General features: G+C 38.0%; 1 protein-coding gene across 1 annotated transcript; it reads left to right on the forward strand.

The window, feature by feature from the left end:
* Window positions 1-3,551: 3,551 nt before the first annotated feature.
* LOC113072624 (prostaglandin G/H synthase 2-like) lies at window positions 3,552-7,103 on the forward strand. The gene is made up of 10 exons (XM_026245610.1): window positions 3,552-3,609; window positions 3,727-3,843; window positions 3,938-4,081; window positions 4,242-4,385; window positions 4,707-4,888; window positions 4,986-5,069; window positions 5,261-5,507; window positions 5,634-5,920; window positions 6,036-6,183; window positions 6,323-7,103. The coding sequence occupies exons 1-10, from the start codon at window positions 3,552-3,554 to the stop codon at window positions 6,730-6,732; spliced, it is 1,821 nt and encodes a 606-aa protein (XP_026101395.1). The 3' UTR covers window positions 6,733-7,103.
* Window positions 7,104-17,919: the final 10,816 nt, after the last annotated feature.

Here is a 17,919-nt window from a genome sequence, read left to right on the forward strand (position 1 = left end):
GCCCGATGCAGTTCCCGAGGCGGTGCTCGATGCAGTTCCCGAGGCTGTTCCCGAGGAGGTGCCCGATGCTGTTCCCGAGGCGGTGCCCGATGCTGTTCCCGAGGCCGAGGCTGTTCCCGAGGAGGTGCTCGATGCTGTTCGAGAGGCCGAGGCGGTGCCCGATGCTGTGGCCGAGACTGTTCCCGAGGAGGTGCTCGATGCTGTTCGAGAGGCCGAGGCTGTTCCCGAAGCGGTGCCCGATGCTGTTCCCGAGGCGGTGCCCGATGCTGTTCCCGAGGCGGTGCCCGATGCAGTTCCCGAGGCGGTGCCCGATGCAGTTCCCGAGGCGGTGCCCGATGCGGTGCCCGATGCAGTTCCCGATGCTGTTCCCGAGGCGGTGCCCGAGGCGGTGCTCGATGCGGTTCCCGATGCTGTTCCCGAGGCGGTGCCCGATGCTGTTCCCGAGGAGGTGCCCGATGTTGTTCCCGAGGCGGTGCCCGAGGCGGTGCCCGAGGCTGTTCCCGAGGAGGTGCTCGATGCTGTTCGAGTGGCCGAGGCGGTGCCCGATGCTGTTCCCGAGGCTGTTCCCGAGGAGGTGCTCGATGCTGTTCCCGAGGCGGTGCCCGATGCTGTTCGAGTGGCCGAGGCGGTGCCCGATGCTGCTCCCGAGGCGGTGCCCGATACAGTTCCCGAGGCGGTGACCACAAGGCCGTGGCGGTCTTCTGCTCCGCCCTGGGGGACTCTGGCGGTGACCACAAGGACGTGGTGGTCGTCCGCTCCGCCCTGGGGGACTCTGGCGGTGACCACGAGGACGTGGTGGTCGTCCGCTCCACCCTGGGCGACTCTGGCGGTGACCATGAGGACGTGGTGGTCGTCCGCTCCGCCCTGGGGGACTCTGGCGGTGACCATGAGGACGTGGTGGTCTTCTGCTCCGCCCTGGTGGACTCCGGCCTCGACCACAAAGACGTGGTGGTCTTCCGCTCCGCCCTGGAGGGTTTTGACTTTGACCACAAGGCCGTGGTGGTCTTCCGCTCCGCCCTGGAGGGCTCTGGCCTTGACCACACGGCTGTGGTGGTCATCTGCTCCGTCCTGGTGGACGCCTCAACATGTCCTTCATGGACTTATGTTTTGTGTTTTTTTGAGTTCTGTTTCTGTCTGTTCCCTTTAGTTTAGTCCGGTCCTCCTCCCTCCTGGTCTCCCTGTTTTATGTTTACATTTCTGGTGTTTGTTCCCCATGTGTTCCTTTTCCGGCCCTCCGTCCCTCCCCCTGAGCCTCCACCTGTCCGCCTCCCTCCTGGACTCCTTGTTTTGTGTTGCACCTTTCCATTTCTCCTGGTTGCTCATGTCCCTGTTTTCTGTCCCTCCGTCCCTCCCCCTGGTCCGCCGCCGTTCCACCTCCCTCCTGCCTCTTTTTCTGTTGGGGTTTTCCTGAGTTTAGGTGGAGCATCTGGTAGCTGCTCCGTAGGGGAGGGGGTAATGTCACGCTGCCAGTCTTTGTTTTCCTGGGTGTTCCCTAGTGAGCTCACTTCTCCTTAGGCACTTCACCATAGGCACTTTAATTCCGCTAGTCTGGTTGTGTCTTCACAGTAATTGCACTCCAATTAGAATCGCACAGGTGTTGACAATACTCTGTCATTAGTTTCCCTATATAGAGCCGTCTTTCTCTGTTGTCATTATGGAGTCCTTACCCTATGTGTCTCATGCTCTCGTTCCCCAAGATTTCCTCTACCTTCTCGTTCTTCCGAGTTCCCCGTTTCATCCGGTTCCCTCTTTTGGTTTTGTTTGTCTCTCATGACTGTTTATTTTGTATTTACCCTTCTGTTTAAATAAAACCCTTACCTGCATTTGGATCCAACCCTCTCTTTGTGTTTCTCCTAAACCCTACCGTGACACTAACTGGTGCAACCGGCCCCAGTTTAACTTCAAAGTCCTATGAACGGAGATGTCCTTTTGACATTTAAACAGCGTATTCTGAAACTATGAAAACTTTTTAAAACATTCCGTTTCCCTTAAACTGACAGCATGTTACAAACAGAGTTGATGTTTACCCCGAGCCCCGCACGACTGCCTGCAGTAAACAACTCTGCTAACAGACTGAGTAATCACCTTTCATCTTACCCTGGGCTGGGTGCACACCAACCGGAAGAGTGTTGATCAGTCGTGTTCAGTGCAGAGAGTGCGCTTCTCGGACTATAATAAATAAATAAATAAATAAAAGAAGCGTTACAATAGGCTTACTATGATGATAAAATCTCATGGTCGTCCAGCAGTATCGTCCCTTATTAGTAAATGTGTTATACAGGCTATAAAAATCACTATTATAAAGCACTACAAAGCATTATTATACAGATTTAAAAAGTTACATAGGCAAATGTTTTTTTTTTCTATATGTTTCAAATGTTATTATTATTATTGTTGTTATTATGCCTAACAATCATAAAGAAAGAGTGATGTTTTCCCGATGAAAGGTTTGTCTTGATAGCGGACCTACTGTGCGGTCGAGGCCTTCATTTCTGCCACAAGGAGGCATATGGGATTCTAATCCCATAAGCAGTTCCTGATATGCGATATGAACTTGAACTGGTGATCGCAAAAAAAAAAAAAAAAAAAAAAAAAAAGGGAAAAAAGTAAAGGAAAAAAAAACACGTGGATGACAGAGAAGATTAATGAAAAAATTATAATAATTAATATATTATTAATATAATATTTTAATATTAATAATTAAAAAGGCTTGTTCAAAACACATATGTTGCGTTTATATAAATATAATTGGTTATTGATTGTTGGTTTATTATTTGGTTTATTTATCATTATTAAATGTTGGTTAAAATATTTTTATTGCATTAACGATAATTTCTTCATATCTAGGCTACTGAATGTTTAAAGAATTATTGATAATTATTAAAAAGTATTGCTTTTGTGTTTTAAGAATTAATTTTAAAAAAAGTGTATTACAATCGACTTGTGATAACTTTGTCTTTTTTTCCTTTAAATTTAATTGAATCGAATTTTCCCTTTTTTACGGTCTGCGGATTTCACCATTAGGCTATATAGACAGCCTACACCAAAATAGAAGGAAAATATTTAAATGTAGCTTTTTTAATTCAGAATTTTACTCGAATTAAATAAAATTTATTTACAATGTATTGTATATGTGAGAAAGAATCCGGCTAAACCCATTAATAATGCGATCACAGAGGGTGTATCAAATTATTATTATTATTACAGTTTATTAGTAAATTGATTTATTTAGCTTCCTATTGTTACAAATGATAAATTGACAAGACATACGTAAACTACAAGTCTGTTATGTTATCTCCCGACAGCCTTCAGAATTATTAGATTAGTTTATGACATCCGATAATCCGTATAATAATCAGTAGGTAGATTATATCATTGTCTATGGCGGATGACGAGTCATACTGGAATTCATTTCAAGTAGGCTATGAGAGCCGCGCGTGTTGCGTCATTACGCTGCTCTTATAACTGCGCCGCTCTCACTCGAAAGTTCATTCATTCTCTAATCTGAACTGGCGAGGAACGACCCAATACAACTACTGTACGCCACTGGAATGAATAGTTCGGTATTATTTATTCTTTTGCACCTGGGGTTCGTGGTTTGCCAAGGAGGTAAGTCATTTCCTCACTTATACGTTTTGTATTCACATCTATTAGGATTCTTTAGTATTATCAAAACGATGTAAGTTAAGCTGACTAAAATATACATGTATATTTTTGGTCATGCAGCCAACCCCTGTTGCTCTCAGCCATGTCAGAATCGAGGGGTCTGTACGGCATTGGGCTCAGACTCGTATGAATGTGACTGTACACGCACTGGATATCAAGGTCAAAACTGCACAACAGGTAAGTGTAAACTGCATTGACTTCTGGGAAATAATTAGGTTGCTGTTCTCTGTCAGTACTTGACTAACCGTTTACTTTGGTGTTGTTTTTACAGCTGAGTTTCTCACATGGGTGAAAGTTTCTCTGAAGCCTTCTCCCAACACGGTGCATTATATTCTCACACACTTTAAAAGCTTGTGGAATATTGTCAACAACATATCGTTTTTGAGAAACGCCATAATGAGATACGTGCTAACATGTAAGTTGTTATAGGCCTTGCTTTTCATTCCTGAAATATCATTATCATACGCTGTTAAATAATTTTATTAAAAATGTAACTTTAAAAGTTTTGTTACAGCAATAATGTAAACTATAAATGCAAAACTGACTTTATTTATTAACTTTTTCTCCTAAACCAGCTCGTGCCCATCTGATTGAGAGCCCCCCTATATTCAATGCAGACTATGGTTACAAAAGCTGGGAAGCCTACTCAAATCTCTCCTACTACACTCGCACACTGCCTCCTGTCCCGCACGATTGCCCAACACCAATGGGAGTCGCAGGTGAGCCTCTTTGTCCTCAGACCTGTTTTCTCACATTTCTTACCATTCACATTTCTGTAATCACAGCTTGCAGACGCAACCTGCCTGCCTGCGTGCTTTGGGTGTGTGGATGAGAAAAGCTTAAATAAATATATGATGTTCTTACAGAATTATTGCTGAAAGATTCATCTGCATTAAGTAAAGTCACTGAGGCTAGAGGCTAAAATAACTTAAAACTGCACAGAATGCTTGAACTTCTGGTTTATTATAACAGTTTTGGGTAAGTGTTTAACCCTCATAATTGATGTCTTTTTCTGATGATTTCTTCTTTTGTTTGAGCAGGAAAAAAAGAGCTGCCAGACGTGAAGCTTCTGGCTGAGAAGCTGCTTCTCAGGAGGAAGTTCATCCCAGACCCTCAGCGCACCAGTCTTATGTTCGCTTTCTTTGCCCAACATTTTACCCACCAGTTCTTCAAAACAGACATGAAGAAAGGTCCAGCCTTCACAAGTGCCATAAATCACGGGGTATGTATCTCATAGGACATTTTAAGTGACATGAACTTTATTAATGGTCCTTTCAAATTCACTGTAGCATCTGACTGACTTTGCCCTATGTTTTTAGGTTGACTTGGGACACATATACGGACAGGACCTTGAACGCCAACACAAGCTGAGACTTTTCAAGGATGGCAAGCTGAGATATCAGGTAAGGAATGTCTCCACCCCAAAATTAACTAAAATAACCTCCAGTTCACTGAACTCCCAAGTTACCTCATCCTCCCTTCCCATTAGGCAACTTTGCTATTTCGACTGCCTTATTACTTACTCATTTTTCATGTTCCTCTTTCATATTGCAAGCATACTTGTCTGAAAATTCATGTTCATTACCTTATCCAGGTTGTGGATGGTGAGGTTTATCCTCCGACAGTTAGTGAGGTTCAAGTAGTCATGCACTACCCTCCTCATGTACCTGAGTCTCGTCGCTTTGCCGTTGGTCACGAAGCCTTTGGACTGGTTCCTGGACTCATGATGTATGCCACCATCTGGCTGCGTGAACACAACCGAGTGTGTGACATACTGAAGCAGGAGCATCCTGACTGGGATGACGAGAGGCTGTTTCAGACCTCACGTCTCATCCTTATTGGTGAGTGTCCCGTTACAAAAGGAAATTTAGATTGGCTGCAAGTTGACAAGTATATAGTGTAAACTGGATATTTTTCAGAATGGGTTCATGGATGTATTAATACCATTGTATATTCTGACTCTATAGGCGAGACGATCAAAATTGTCATTGAAGATTATGTGCAACATCTCAGTGGATACCACTTTAAGCTCAAGTTTGATCCTGAACTTCTCTTCAACGAGCGTTTCCAGTACCAGAACAGGATCTCTTCTGAGTTCAACACTCTTTACCACTGGCACCCCCTTATGCCTGATGAATTTCACATCCAGGATGAAGTCTACAATTATAATCAGTTTCTCTTCAACACATCTATACTGACAGACCATGGCGTCAACAGCTTGGTTGAGTCCTTCACCAAACAGATTGCTGGAAGGGTAAGTGTTCAATTATTCTAAGACAAGAAAAATAAGTTGTTTTGCATTAGCCTGTTGTAGATACTGTTGCAAGGTACCGCCCTTGGTGAATAATAAATCTTGTCTATAACTTCAGGTGGCTGGAGGGCGTAACGTTGCACCAGCTGTGTTAAAGGTGGCCATAAAGTCTATTGAAGGCAGCAGGCAAATGCGCTACCAATCTATCAATGCCTACAGGAAACGCTTCAACATGAAGCCATACAAATCATTCGAAGAAATGACAGGTGAGGGTTAATATATTTCCATGTATCAGGTCTGAACATGGATGTTTTCTACAATATCACATGTAATATTTTAAAAGCTTTCCTTGCAGATTTTCTGTTTTCAACTATTTGAGTTGAATGAGCTTGTTTTATGTTTTAGGAGAAAAGGAGATGGCTGCTGAACTTGAAGAGATGTACGGAGATGTGGATGCTGTGGAGCTTTATGCTGGGCTGCTGATTGAGAAGCCCAGGACCAACGCCATCTTTGGGGAGACCATGGTGGAAATGGGTGCCCCCTACTCCCTCAAAGGACTTATGGGAAATCCCATCTGTTCCCCCGAGTACTGGAAACCGAGCACCTTTGGTGGCAAAGTGGGTTTTGAGATTGTCAATACTGCCTCTCTGCAGAAATTGGTTTGCAATAATGTCAAAGGGCCCTGCCCTATGGCGTCCTTCTACGTGCCTAATGTAAAAGATTCAGTACCAACCACCATTAATGCAAGCACTTCCCACTCAGATCAAAATGTCAACCCAACAGTTTTACTGAAAGAACGGACATCTGAACTCTGATAGATGTATTCTGTAAGAAAGTTATTTATTATTTAAGTATTTATAGGTTATTTATTTTATTTATTGTACTGAGGAAATTGTTTTAATTCATATTTTTGTATTGTTGAATAGTCTATGTACAAATCTGATGCTTTATTTTCTAACTATTTATTACAATTGTACATTGTATTGTAAAAATGTTTACATTAGAACTCAGACTTTAGCACTGCTATAATGCTGAATAGTTTGTCATGATTTTACTTGAATCACATTTCTAGTCGTTTACAATGTCAAAATGGTTTAACTTGTGTTGTTTGTTTTATGTCTGCCTTTTTGTTTGTTTCTTTCAATCTTTATAATGAAACATCTCAAGATTTTGGAATTCTGAACAAATGTTTTCTTTCTAACGAAATATCTTTGTGAACACTTATGTTTTATATAAAAAAAAAAGTATTGATATTTTCTTGTTTTACTTGAAATATGACCTTTTCAAATAATAAACCACAATAATACTTTTACCTTGTTTCTGTGTGTATTCTTGATAACCTCCTTTAAACCAAAAAAAACAAACAAAAAAAACAATTTGTAATAACGTTGCATCAAAATACATCATCCTGTCATTTGCCACACTGTCATTTGAGCCTTTTGTCCAGAATACAGTTAAGACATCGTTTTATCACCTCAGAAATATAGCCCGGCTACGTCCTATGTTATCCTTTTCGGTAGCTGAGAAGTTGATTAACTCTTTTGTCTTTTCGCGCATTGACTACTGCAATGGTCTTCTAGCTGGGGTATCTAAATCATCACTGGATAAATTGCAATATCTTCAAAATTCAGCTGCTAGAGTACTATCTGGGGTCAAGACCAGGGACCATATAACTCCAGTCTTGGAGTCCCTGCACTGGCTACCTGTTAGGTACCGTATTGATTTTAAAATCCTTATGCTGGCCTATAAATCTCTGCACAATCTGGCACCTGAGTATTTGACTGACTTATTAATCCCCTACACACCACGTCGCAATCTGCGCTCCTCTCAGAGTGGTCTATTGGTTGTTCCGAAGACACGGCTTCATACGTGGGGTGACCGAGCATTCTCTGTCTATGCTCCTAAGCTCTGGAATTCTCTCCCGGCCGACATCAGGGAAGCACATTCATTAGTGACTTTTAAATCTCTTCTTAAAACATTTTATTTTAGGATTGCTTTTACATGAACTTGATTTTATGCGTTTATTTTCTTGTACTTACATTGTGTTTATTCATTTGGAGTTATGCTTGTATGTAAAGTGCTTTGAGAAAGCTACTTTTAAAGGCGCTATACAAAATAAATATATTATTATTATTATTATTATTATTATCCTATTTTATTTGGTTTCAATTGTGGGCACATAAAACATAATGAAAATATCCATGCAAATTCAGGTAATAAAAAATAATCTTCATGATGACAGATGATATTATTGTTAGTCTATGGAGAATGTTTTATCGCTTGAAGTGATATCTTCTCAAACAAATGTGTTAGAACCAACATGTAGAAACAACATTTTTAGACGGTGCTGACTTGTTCAAACAGTGGAAAATGCAAATATATTGAGTGAATTACAACATAGTCCAAATTCAAAGTGAACTAAAGTGATTTCCAAGTCATTATTACATTTTTGTAAATCAGTTGGAACAAACCTCACTACAGCAAAAGATAAAAAGATTGATAGATGAATTTTACAAGAGTAGGCCTAAAAGGCCCGTTATTTTCTAAAATATGTCCATAAAACAAGCAGATAATACAACCAGGTAATGCAAATTCACTTAATTTAACAAACAGTTAGCAGTTATGCTAAAGGATAAAAAAATAATAATAATACTAAAAAAAAAAATCTCAATGTGTAAAACCTGTGGACTTATATGATCATTTCCGCATATTTTTAGCAAAACTATGGGGTCATGGTTTGGTTTAATTTGTGATATTCATCTGTTTATGATGAACATAAACATATGAACATTTTAGGAGATAATCAATACACTTTACATGTTCCATGCTTTGTAAGTGCCCTTTTCACATTGTTTCTACAGCTGTAGATGTCAGGTCTCATAAAACCGAACCACTGACCACATCAAAGTAAAGAGATGCATCGCCAAAATCAGGGCCATGAGTAAAGCTTTTGACGAGAAGCGTCCGATTAGTCCTTGTAATTGTGCGAGTGATTAGGACTTTGCATTTGTGCTTCTGGTCATCAGTGACCCCGCAGGGGCTTTGATTTTCTAAAGCTTTACTGTATGAGCTCCAACTAGCTCACTTCTGTGGACGGACTAAAAGACAGTCTTCCTTTCTCTGTGATAAATTGGCATGAAATTGGCACCGCGAGCCAGAAGGGGAGATTGCGGGGAGCATGTTTCCAATGCCTCAGCACACACTGTCTCTTCAGTGACTGATAGTATACACAGGCTTTTTCTTTTTTTTCTGGCCAGGGGACATGCCGCCGGGAAAGCCTGTTTGGCTGTGAGCGTGAGCCTCAAGAGGAGATACGTGCAATCTGACAAGTGATGAAAATAAGGGGCAGTTGGACTCGATCCCTGGTCACTTTCCAGTGTGAGAACTTGGCAGAGAGAAATAGATTCAAGGGAAAAATCACTGTTCAGCAGTCATTTAAACATTGAATACAATTACACTGTTTGTGCAGAAATCATTTCCATTCAAATAATTACTAGTAAATTTCACCCATATATATATATATATATATATATATATATATATGTCCATAAAGCCTATAAAGACTTAGTCTTAATATATAGTATTTCACAATACTTCATCATGTTATTCTAATTAAGTGAGGGTCATTTTATCAGTAAAAGAAAACATCCCTAATAACTTTATAACTTTAAAATTGTTCCACAGCCCTAAATATGTGTGTAGGCATATGTGTGTGTGTGTGTTAAATAGTACAGTTTGGATGTTATTATCATAATTATACTACCTAGCTGGATTTACAAAAGTAGAACTGACAGTATATTTTTACTCTCGGCTTTCGGAAACAGATCTTGCATCATTCCAATCCAAGGTGATCCTGATATTTGAAAATGCTCGCTCTGCTCTGCCTGCTCCGCGCCAGTCGATACGCACCGTTGAACTAATGCTTGCATTTGAGCATGGGAAAGAAACAGAAGTCCATCACCTTGTCAGACGTCAGTACCACAAGAATAAGTTTGAAACTATAACTTCAACATTAAAAGCTTTCATTTTGCTTTAAATTATGACAGAAATGAATCTCATTATAGCCTATTTTTAGTAGGCTATGCACATGCCGTATTGCAAAAAACGAATGTAAAAGTAGACAAAAATATTTGGGGAGAACTATAAATCTGTCACTACTTGTCATTATGTGTTTCATGTCAACATTTGACTCACATGAGGTAATGCTTACAAAAAACGCTTACAGTTGGGTCCTGGAGCAAGATGACAGAGTGGTGACTTATCAATACTGAAACTACACTGTGCCCCACTGTCTGACCCTTCATTTAATGCTGCAAACATTCTCATACCATGAAAGGAGTAACAAATGTAGCTCATCGGTTAAGATACCACTGTTTGTCTTTTGCTGTTTTGAATTTGTAATACCTCTGTTTACAAATGGAAAGGACAGTGAAGAATACGAACTTCCCTGTATGCCTTGTGTTTATAGGAAAGTGCTCCTGTATCTGCACATGGCTATCTCCCAAATTGTAAATGATGTTGCTTTCTTTGAAGGAAGAAGGAAGAAATTCCAATTATTCAGCCAACCTGAGCCACACAAGCCCATCTGTGCCTTACAGATTAATTCCGTCTAATTTTACAGAAATATGAATAATGTACATTTGATTCCCATGGGGGGAATTAAAAGGCAACAGTGAGAGTTTTTTAAAATTTATTTTTAAACTGGATTTAAACTTAGAATTACAAGAAAACCATCAGAATTGTGTCTTAAATCTGGAAACAAGATTCCTTGGTTTAATGAGCACAAGTGTTTTGCTCAATTAATGTCCAGTTTCCTATAAACTTAATACAACTGAAAAAAAGAAGTAAAAGTTGTGTACAGCAGGAAGTCAGCATTCAGTAAATGACCTACAAAATAACAGACTTAATCTTAAAAGCATATAGACATTCCACTCAACAGAGGATATTGAATATAACACATTCATCCAGAGTCTTTTCTTCCAGAAATATGCTTGAGCTAACAATGCAAAGTGTAATTTACTCCGCTTTATTGACATTTCAGTCATATATAAGTGGTATGTTCTACAAAGAACATATATTAAACAATAAATCAATTAAATACATTAAACAATGCAGTGGCATTTTGCATAGCCAAATACAAATGCATTTTAATTGCATTTATAAATTTTATTTTTTCCTGGTGCTTTCCTTGAAAGTGGAAAAATGGTCAAATTCACTCCTTTAATCTGAAAATCTTGTCCTCTGCATGGGCATGTGCGAAATTGTTGCCTGAAGAAAGTAAGACTGACATCAATAAAAACAAAAATTGTTTCCTAACTGTGGCAAGTTTTAAATTGCAAGATTCTAGTGAAAAATGAATACAATTTGAGTCAGTTACTTACACAAAGCTATTGCATGATTTTTTTTTTTTTTTTGAAGGCCTTTTTTATAGTATGTGACTCATTCTCAGAATGTTAATCTGAAACAAGCTTTTAATAGCACTGCAATCGAAATCTGATTAACATTTCTTAGTCAGAAACTTCTCTATAGTTGAAAATTGTTTTCCATGCAAGTTGTGATTTCATATGCCATAAGTCATTTGAAGACATTCTGGTCATAAAGTCCATGTAGCTTTTTAAAGGGATACTCCGCCCCAAAATGAAAATTTTGTCATTAATCACTTACCTCCATGTCTTTCCTAACCCGTAATAGCTTCGTTCGTCTTTGGAAAATGAAGGAGGAGAGGAATTGTTGAATAAAGCTATTTTTGTTTTCTTTGTGTACAAAAAGTATTCTCGTTTCTCGCTTCATAATGTTACGGTTGAACCACTGATGGCAGATGGACTATTCTGACGACATCTTTCATACTTTTCTGAACTTTAACAGTCTATGGGACTGTAAAAAACCTCCTGGTTTTCATCCAAAATATGTTAAATTGTGTTCCAAAGATGAACAAAGCTTTTACGGGTTAGCAACGACATATGGAATAAGTGATTAATGACAACATTTTCATTTTGGCGTGAAGTATCCCTTTAAGCATGACATCCAGATGCATCAGCATCGTGACCTCCTCTCCCCAGTTTAACACTAAGTTCATCCACAACCATACAAGACTACTGATGGAGCTCTCCATTCAAGATTTCCTGCTAGAGCAACTGATCAGTATCTTATTCTAGACCAGGCAGTCTTTGTATAACATCAGTTGAGGAACCACTTTTGCCATTTGTATCAACATCCACATTGTGTCACATCAAGATAAATCTATTAATAGTATGAAAGAGAAATGTCACAATATCTTGGTTACAAAAAGGCTGAAGGTAGAATTGTCTTACTTGTCTGTTTGCATGTATAAGGAAATTATGTCATTTGTTAGTAGTACACAGAAGTACTGAATTGTTGGCACATACTGTCTTTTAACAGCTGTAACTGAATGACTGTTTGATTAGTCACAAACACCTTTCACCACCGCTATGAAACGTTTTCAATGGAAGGCATTAAGTCTTAAATAAATAGAATATCTTTTAGAATGAACCCTGACATCTGACTTCCGATTTCTAACAGTAATAATTATATAAAAAAGAAAACAAAGGCCTCTTTTCCTCTAGGCATTAAACACTACCTGTAAAATATTTGTAAAGTGACTAAGTGTGTGTGTGGTCTATGCATCACTGAGTGTGTGTAGGTGTTGCAGTATTTAAGGCCCATACGAGGCATTACTACAAAGAGAAACTTCTTGACTTGACTTGATAGTTTCTGTCTAGCTTCTTTTGCAATTAGTGTTAATGTTGTCATTGACATTCCATTTCCTCATACTCTTTCTTGGGAACATTAATTTAATGTCATGTCATTTTCATGTAATGATGAAACAATAGTCTTTCATCATAATTGCTTATTTCTGATCATTATTAGACCTTTATATCATTTATGTCTTTTTAAACCCATCTAGCAGTCAGCAGTCTGTTCTCATGGAGCAACTGAACAGATCTGGCAGATCAGCTCAGAACCCTAGATGTCTGTACAAAAAAAAAAAAATCACTTAATTAAAGTTTCAAATGTTCACGTACTGGGTTTTCCATCCAAGCCATTATACACACACCCAACACACACATACTCAGATCTGATTGTGACTGTTTAATTGCTAACGGTTGGCTCGTATCTCCAATTTTGTGATCAGTCACCTGAAACTGGAATTTTTGATCTACAAACTAAAACAAAGACAAGGAAATCCCCATTCATAGATCAATTTGGAAAAGAAGTCACTGGGAGAACAACCATGTCACATTCATTTTAGGTCAACACAAAGTTCTGCACAACCAAGCTTTTGTAAAACTACAGCTCAATACAAAGATGTTTTATTAATTATGGGAAATATGCAGTAACTGTAACTACAAAACAACATTTGGTTTCAAACTTGCACCCACAAGTGATATTCTTCTTACATAAACACAACATCACAAATCAGAATGAAATAAAATAATATTTTCTAAATGCACATCATAGATGCTTTTTCTGATTTTTTAATTCCCAATCAAAATATCATAACTTGATCTTAAGAGAAAATGACAGACTTCTCTCTGGTGACGTATGCTGTACTTCTCCAATCATTTAATCCACATAAACCCGTCTCTTTCTTAAAAATCAACTTTACATTTACACGCATTTGCCCTAAAATTTAGTTCAACCTCATGAGGTTGATTATCAACAAAATTCAAAGGTTGAATTCATTTCAGTGACTATTTCTGAAGGAAAAAAATGTTTCACACCCTGTTTGGTCCGCTCTTCTGTAAAGTGCCACAAATACTTTAAAACGAGTAATTTGGGAGATTTCCCACATACTGCATCTCTGACACAACCAATATCCTATTAATAAAAAGAGGAAACCCAGAAAGGGTTTGTTTGAGACCCAGTCATCTAACATCCTTGATACTTCCTCTGTTTGTATAAGGGGGGATGTTTCCATGACTCTTATACACAGGTTAACATACCATCCTACCATAGTCATTACCTTGAGCATCCACGTAAAAAAGCATGTCAACAACAGGCATCTTCTCCAAATATCAGGTGTTGAAGTGTGTTCAGGTGTTTAGCTCTCCTCCTTATAATAGTTATATTCAGTTAGCCTACTAATTTCATATTTACTTTATTTGAAAATATTGGTAATTTTTGGTTTAATATGTCTGTAAAACTGAATGATCAGGGAAACACACTTGTTTACACTATGTAAACAGGGTGACTAACCAATTTTGACTATATAAATATTATGAGGACGCTTTAAGGAGAGATAGCAGTATGTTTAGCAGGTGATGTGAAGACATGTTAAGTTGAAGCAAACGGTTGGCCTAATTTGATTTATTTGGTTTATTTATCATTGCAAACACGACCAAAGATATGCACAAATCACCAAAACAACATGACATGTTGTGAAGACTTCTTAAAGATCAACACACACACATTTGTGCACCAGTATACACAAGTACACATAAACTGGAAGCTACGCCACACAGCTCTCATCCAAGCATGACATACTGTATTTAGTGATATGATTTTTCTTATCAAGTTAAGATCATCAGAGACTAAGTATAAACGAATGAAAGTGACTGGGTGTGGCTCAAGATCAATCTTCCCTTAAAAAAATCATATATATATATACTGTATATATATTAAATTTGTAGGTTTTCTTTACTTACAGCTATTCATTTAGTTGGTTTTAAAAATTGCAGTAATACCTTGCCATAATGTTGATATTAATTAATGGCTAGGGATTCAATATTACTGTATAGCTATAGATGTGTAGATGACAGCTGTGACAAGCTATTTGCTGGATTTTCCCGTGTCTCCCCTGGCCTGAGGGTGTGGTGGAAGAGGGTAAATCAGGCATAAAACACCTGTGAAAAACAACTGTTTTTGAAATGCATCATTTTGGAAATGCTGTCATACTTTCATGACAGTGATGCTATAGTAATGCATGGTATTGGTTAATGATCTAAGCTGGAAGCTAAAATGTTGTAGGTTTGAAACACACATGCAGGGTGAGATGTGAGGTGTCACCATTGTGCCCTCAAGCACTAATAGTTCAAGAATAGTTCACCAAAAATTGCTCTTTTTCATTTCATGAATAAGGACAAGGAGTATTCATGTTTAAAAGACCAAAAAGGAACATAAAAGTACAAAATAAGTGGTCTGTATGACTTGTCAGTTAATATTACATGCCTTCTAAAGCCATAGCTTTGTGTAATGACTGTAATGTATTTACTTATCTTCCACAAGGACGTCTAATAAAGTAGTGATGTTCACTCTCGAAACACTGATTTATGAAGCATAGGAACCTTTGTGAATCTTCAAAATAAATCAAACAAAAAAAAAATCAAGTGAGGTTTCTTTACATCATACTTTTTATTGGTTAGTTGCTGAAATGGCCATTGATCTAGTAAACCTATGAACCAGTATCTGGTTTTAATAGCTCTCAGGTTATGGTAGTTTTATAATCTAGGTTGCATTTTAATTAATTTAAAGTTCCTTTAGCCTATAATGGGCATAATAGCCAAGTCTTATCTAAAAACTCGCACTACAAATTAAAACAAGCACTACAAATTAATAATTATATAACAAATGAGACTCTTCATATTAAATGGTAGGCTATTTAATGATTTATAGATTAGCCCTATGCCCCTTAACTTTATGCACGTTTGGGCTGTTCACGTTGCATTTAAAGTAAATCCTTGTGTGAAGAAATTCTAATTTCTCCTATCACTAATGCACTCAAAAAAATAACTCTTTGAACGAACATAAAAAAATCATGGAAAGGATCTCCACATGATTAATTTGCTTTATTTCAGCATTATGCAATTCTGTTACTCCAATTTAATGTACTTACATTGGGTCAACTTAATTTGTTAAGGTTGATTCAACTTATTTACTATGGTTGGGCAAAGCTTAATTTAATAGTGTCAGCCCAACTAATCTGCAATGTTTTGGACAATGTTTTTAATAATTAAGTTCATTTTACAAAATAAGTTTAAGTAAACTTAACAACCCTTAATAGAGTCAACAAACAACAAATTAGTTCATTGTACCTGAAAATGTTAAATAATGATGACATAAAATTTGAATAATGCCATTTTAGGAATGCCACCCCTTTGCATTAGGATCATGAGCAGCTGATTAAAATTACTTTTCATTCAAACTATTCTATAAGTACAGCTTATCAAGCATATCACAAACATACTTAAGTTACAAAGCAACATTTCAAACTGATTGTTTCTTTGTTTGTTTTGTTCTAAAACTTATTAGAACAACTTAATTGCTATAAATTGTATTACTCATCTACCTATCTAATGGTGCTACACTTCTCCAAGAGGGTGACAGAATAACAATTACCCATAATACACTGCAGAAATCCTCAGCCAATGAGATGCAAGTCTGTGTTGGTTTCACTAATTTGTTACCTTTACGCAAAAATGTTATGTTGGCTGAACAAATAATTTTTAAGTAAAGCTGACAATACACACTTTTTTGTTGAATGAACTAGATTAAATCAAGTTCACATTGTTAAATAAATTTTTTTAAGTAATCATAACATGAACGGATTAAGTAAAATTAGCAAAGGTGAAAGTACATTTTTTTGAGTGTGTAGCCTACTTTAAAAGACTCAAGGAAAACGGTGCTCGATTATAAATCGCAATTACATGAGCACATATTTGCTTGAATCATTCAGAGTTGTTTGTGAACTGGATAAAGCGATTCACTAAAAGAATCGAACTACACGAATCGGATGAGAGTTCTCTCGTGAAGTCGCCAAGGAGATTTAGAGTTTATGTCAATCTGTTAATTTTCGGCGAATAACAACTTAAAATTAGTCTTCTAACAAAAGTAGCGATAAACATTTAATTCTTTAACCTTTGATTTCGTGTTGTACGAAAGAAACTAAGTAGCCTAGTACGAGTTAGGAGCAAAGTCATGCTGAGTGGCTAGATAATGACAGTATTTATTTTTCTAATAAGCATACTGTATGTCACGTACAACTGAAAATGACTACTTATCGTGTCATTATTTATGTTCTTAAGTGTAGAATTAAAGAGGAAATTGTTACTGTGTTTTTACTGTCAGCTGGTGGTTGTGAGGTAACTTAAACCTAGCCTACATGAGTCATTGTTTCTGTCACAGTGGGAGAAAGGGGGCTACAGAGAAAATAAACCTTATGAATGAGCATGAGTAATCTATTTTAGTAAATGAATGAAATCGTTTTATAAGAAGTGAATATAGCGCTTCCCATGCGTAAACACAGACCCACTAAGGCACAGGTCAGGATTGCACAATACACACACGTGCACAAACGCACATAGCTCTAGCCTGAAAATACACTGTTGTGATCAGACCCACAGTGGTGTCAGATTACTGTATATAGTAGTGAAGGTAAAAGCTGTTTTTTATTCATTTAATATTTTGGATAAGCATATGAAAATCTTTTTGTTTGTTTAATTATTTGATAAAGGTGAAATAAAAAAAGAATTACAACAATCTACTGAATGCTGTATGAAATTAAAGGGGTCATATGATGCTGCTAAAAAAGAACATTATTTTGTTTAATTGGTGTAATGCAATGTGTTTATGCAATTTAAGGTTCAAAAAACATAATTTTCCATTTAATGTACATTATTGTAATGTCACGTTGTCTGGTCTGTGTTTCCCCGGGTGTCCACTAGTGGTCTCACTTCCCCATAGGTACCTCACCTCAGGCACTACAATTCCCACAAGGCCTTGTCTCTTCATCACAGTAGTTGCACATCAGGTGGCAAGGAAGTCGACCGGAAGTTGAAGTCGGCCGAGTGCCGCCATCTTGTAGCAGAACTTCACTTGCGTTAGCATTCCCATTGACTCCCATTCATTTTGGCGTCACTTTGACAGCGAATAACTTTACATCTGAGGCATTTAAAGACTCTGTTTGTCAATTAGTTATTTCTAAAGATACACAACAATGTATAAAGGGCTCCATTACCTTATATGTTACATTATGGCCCCATAGA

Source organism: Carassius auratus, unplaced genomic scaffold, assembly GCF_003368295.1.
Source record: "Carassius auratus strain Wakin unplaced genomic scaffold, ASM336829v1 scaf_tig00009700, whole genome shotgun sequence".
Classification (NCBI taxonomy): Eukaryota; Metazoa; Chordata; class Actinopteri; order Cypriniformes; family Cyprinidae; genus Carassius; species Carassius auratus.